This window comes from Phalaenopsis equestris, unplaced genomic scaffold (genome assembly GCF_001263595.1).
Source record: "Phalaenopsis equestris unplaced genomic scaffold, ASM126359v1 Scaffold204990, whole genome shotgun sequence".
In the NCBI taxonomy this organism is placed as follows: Eukaryota; Viridiplantae; Streptophyta; class Magnoliopsida; order Asparagales; family Orchidaceae; genus Phalaenopsis; species Phalaenopsis equestris.
In genome coordinates, this window is record NW_018224512.1 from 229,156 (window position 1) to 233,775 (window position 4,620).

General features: G+C 35.8%; 1 protein-coding gene across 1 annotated transcript; it reads left to right on the top strand.

The window, feature by feature from the left end:
• Positions 1 to 3,325: 3,325 nt before the first annotated feature.
• LOC110036314 (soluble inorganic pyrophosphatase 4-like) lies at positions 3,326 to 4,246 on the top strand. The gene is given in 1 exon segment (XM_020740729.1): positions 3,326 to 4,246. A coding segment is annotated over 1 exon segment (648 nt). The 5' UTR covers positions 3,326 to 3,365; the 3' UTR covers positions 4,014 to 4,246.
• The last annotated feature ends 374 nt before the right edge of the window (positions 4,247 to 4,620 follow it).

Genomic DNA, 4,620 nt, shown 5'->3' on the forward strand with positions numbered 1-4,620 from the left:
ATTCAGTTTAAGTAATTGTCTTTTTAAAAATAGAAATTTTTCTAAAAGTGCATATTGTATAAATTTCTTGTGGGTTCGATATTCTGTTCTTAATCATAAAGTCCTATATTACTTGATAACGATACGTATACTTGCGTAGTATCCCAATATATATATAAATTAAAAGTTAAATTCTTATTTTTTCTTCAAGATCAAGTTTTTGGTTTTATCATAAAGTAAGGAAATATAAGTGAAATATAATCTGAATTATTGTTGTCTTTGCATATTAGCAGTATCAAGAGGGATCAGTGGCTCGAAAAAATTCCCTACAAAAACATTCCATATTACTTGATGGAATTTCCTTGGAGGAACATTTCCTACAAGAAAAAGCTAATGATATTCATTTGAAGAGTGGAGATTGTAATACCAAGTACTTTCATGCTTCCATTAAACATAGAAGGAACATCAATTCCATCTTGAAGATAAAAAAGCCTAATGGTGACATTATCACTGATGAACGGGAGATTGGTAACAATATTGTTCATTATTTTACTAATTTGTTTGCTTCTAACCCGCAGGTCACACCTATCAATAGTGAATTTTTTACAAGGATAGGGACTATGTGGCTGGTTTGTCCCTTTCTTTCATTCCTACTGAACAAGAGATTTTCACTATTTTTAAGGATATTAATGCTAATAAAGCTCCAGGTTCTGATGGATTCACTTCCTCCTTTTATACTCACTACTAGGATATAATTCATAAAGAGATCATTGTTGTTATTCAAAGCAATTTATGGGCAATACTCCAGGGAAGTTTTTCTCTTCTTATTTAAGTGTGCTTATCCAAAAATCTCATGTTAAAACAAGCTGGGATAACTTTAGACCTATATCACTTACTTCAAATATCACTTACTTCATCAGCAAGTTGATAGCCATTCGACTTCAACCTCATCTTTCTAAACTCATCTCTCCCTAATAATCAGCTTTTATTCATAACTCATCTCTCCCCTCTCCCCAATAATCAGCTTTTATTCATGGTAGAGAGATATGTGATAATATCCTCCTTGCTCAAGAATTGGTGGAGTATCTTGAGATGAAGTGTAGAGGTGGTAATTTGATTCTCAAGCTTCAACTAAGAAAATCTTTTGATACAATTAATTGGGATTTTGTTCTCAGCATTTTGAAAGCTATAGGTTTTGACACAAAAGCTATTGTTTAAATTTAGACTTGGCTCATCCTTGTGGGCTTAGTTTTTGTATCATAAGTATTGTTATCATCGACACCCATCCTCAATTAATTGGAAAGTTGGGGAATCTAAAAACTGGAAAGCCATTTTAAAGTCTAGAATCGTGGCTAATCAATTCATTTACTAGGACATTGGTGAGGGAAAGGTATCCTTTTGGCATGAAGAATGGGAGATTTCTAATCGTCATGATGGGGCTTCTAATTTGTTAAGTGACATGTTGGTCTCTGATTTTTGGATTGATGGTCTTTGGGACATGAGTAAATTAAAGGAGCTATTGAGTAAAAATGTTATTCCTATTTCTAAAATTTCTTTATGCCCTAATAGGTCTGACAAGCCTATTTGGAAATTCTCTACTAATACTTCTATATCTAAAATTCTTTAATATAATCTGTAAAACTTTAAAGAATGGAAATGGGGTCATCTGTTTTGGCATGGTTTTATGGCCCCCTCTATATCCTTCTTTTTGTGGAGGTTTTTCTTCTCTTTGTTTCCTCTTGATGATATCTTAAAATTAAAGGGTTGATATTGGCTTCAAGGTGTTATTTATGCAGTTGTGGTGAAGAGACTATCAGACTATCAGGCATCTTTTCTTTGTTCTTTGAATTCTCCTTTTCCCAAAATGTTTGGCAAATGGTTGGGAATTTATTTTAGGTTTAATGGTTGCAAACTTGCATTTTCGAAGGGATATTGGCATGTTGGAAAGCTTCACATAAATATGATAAGAACCTTGGCACTTTCCCTTTAGTGGTTTTATGGTTCTTATGGTTAGCTCAAAATGGGCATAAACATGCAAATTCCCTCCACCCCCTCCCCAAATCCTTCCCTCACTTTTTTTTACATTTTTTCTTATTATTTTAAAGCTTTACACATTTTGGGAAGTCCCTTAACTAGTTTTGTTATGGCAATGGGAATGGGTGGAAGGCCTCTATTAGTTAGATGGCAACCTCCTACACATGGTTGGGTAAAGGTTAATATAGATGGGAGCTAGAGTCCTAATACTACTGGTGGGGGTGGCATTTTTTGAAATGTTTTTGGGAACTTAATTTGTTACTTTACCTCTCCTATTTATGCACAAAGCCCCATTGAAGCTGAAGGGTGGGCTATTTTGTTAGCAATTCATATCGCTGTGATTTACAACTTCACCCACCTGATCATTGAAACTGATTCAATGTTGATTTATAATATGCTTACTAGGACCACTACAACCCTATCATATTTAATTTACCTATTTAATCAAATTTGGCATCTCTATCTTCTCATTACCTACAGGTTCAATTTTCCTTCATCCATAGAGACGGTAATGCCCCAGTTGACTATTTGGCAAAAATGGGCCATACAGGGATCTCTGTTGGCCTCCACCCCCATACATGTTAAGGAAATTTCTGCTTATGGGTACATTGGATTACCCATATATTTGATCATGATTTTCTGCCATCTCTATGTTATTTTCATTTGCAGGCCTTTCTCACAGGATCTCAGAGGCTGTTACCCTGCTCTTTTGATGCTCTCACAGGTTTCTCTCACAGGTTTTTTGATGCTCTCACAGGTTTTTTCACTGGTTTTGAGCTGCAGTTATCATGCATTTTGGACCCTTACTATATGGATGCACTGTATGCTGATTCTTTTGTTTTCAACCCACAACTGTTTTGGATGAGGATTTTTGGCCGTACAACTCACATAGTTGGTTTTCGCACTATTTTTCTTTTACATGTTAATATGGGGTATACTTCTTTTGATTGGTACACATGTTGGTAGGGATACATGTATTTTGGGGTTATTATATCTTTTTGTTATCCCTTTTTTCACCTTTTTTCATGGAGTTGTAATGCAGAGAGCGGAACCCTTAGGAAATCATGTATTTCTTTTTATTTTTAGTGGGGATCCTCTCTGCCTCCTCATTTTGTGACCTTCTTTTTTAATTAATGTGTAGGGAGCCACGAGATCCTCCTATATGTGTAGGGATCCTCTCTCCCTCCTCAGCCGGCCGTTAACTGCGAGGGATCGACCAGCGATGTAATCTTGCAACTATAAATAGGGGACGCAGCGGGCTCGCCAAGGATCTGATCGGTTTCTCCCAGCTTACATCGTCATCTAGAGTTTTTTTTTATCGCTTCGCTACTTCTAGATTTGAGCCACTTAAAATGGATCCCAATAACGAATTACCATATAACTCCACAAAGTCTGTTCACAACCATCCTCCACTCAACGAAAGGATACTGTCATCCCTCTCTAGGAGGTCTGTTGCTGCACATCCCTGGCATGACCTTGAGATAGGTCCTGGAGCTCCACAAATTTTTAATTGTGTTGTGGAGATTGGAAAAGGGAGTAAGGTGAAGTATGAACTCGACAAAAAGACTGGCCTTATAAAGGTAGACCGTGTTTTGTACTCATCTGTAGTGTACCCCCACAATTATGGATTCATTCCACGAACACTCTATGAAGGTAATGATCCTCTGGATGTTTTGGTTCTCATGCAGGAGCCAATCCTTCCAGGATGTTTCCTTCGTGCAAAAGCCATAGGGCTCATGCCTATGATTGATCAGGGAGAAAAGGATGATAAAATAATTGTTGTTTGTGCTGATGATCCTGAATACAGACATTACACAGACATCAAGGAGCTCCCACCTCATAGTTTGGCTGAAATTAGGCGCTTCTTTGAAGATTATAAGAAAAATTAAAACAAAGAGGTTGTTGTGAATGACTTCCTGCCCGCCACTGCTGCTTATGATGCGATACAACACTCCATGGATCTTTATGCATCCTACATTGTGGAGAGCCTAAGGACATAAGAGCTTGTGCTGGACAAGAAACATTTACAAATTCTGGATGCCTATTTTTACTGCAAACTCTCTCAATCAGTAATATCTCCCTTATAAGATGTAATAAGAATCGTTCTCTATTTTCACTGTTAAGATTAATGGGCTTGCATTCCAATATTTCATTAGTAATTAGCAAACATTTTAAGCTGGTTACAGACTTGGATGATGAGCCTTGAACAAAATGATTGATGATATTTTCTTATATACAAACTTATTATCCTTTTAAAAAAACATATATATATATATATATATATATCAAAAATGATATTTTAATTTTGAAAAATGAGACTAACAAGATCTCATTCATTTAATAGTTTAAATAAACGATCAATGCACCTAGCCCGAAGAACAGACGCATTACTGGATAGTGGGGCTCAATTAAATAAACTAATGCATTCGTGGCATTCGTTTGGTCTGCACAACTTTTAATTTTGACTGGAAAGTTTCCCTATCTAATATAAAGATTTGATAGGGTTTATATTACCTAGGTTCTTAAAGTTCTCATAGAGGCAATCCCCTATAATTAATTAAATATCAAATGACTAAAGTCATTTTAAAAAAATATTGATTTAGATCA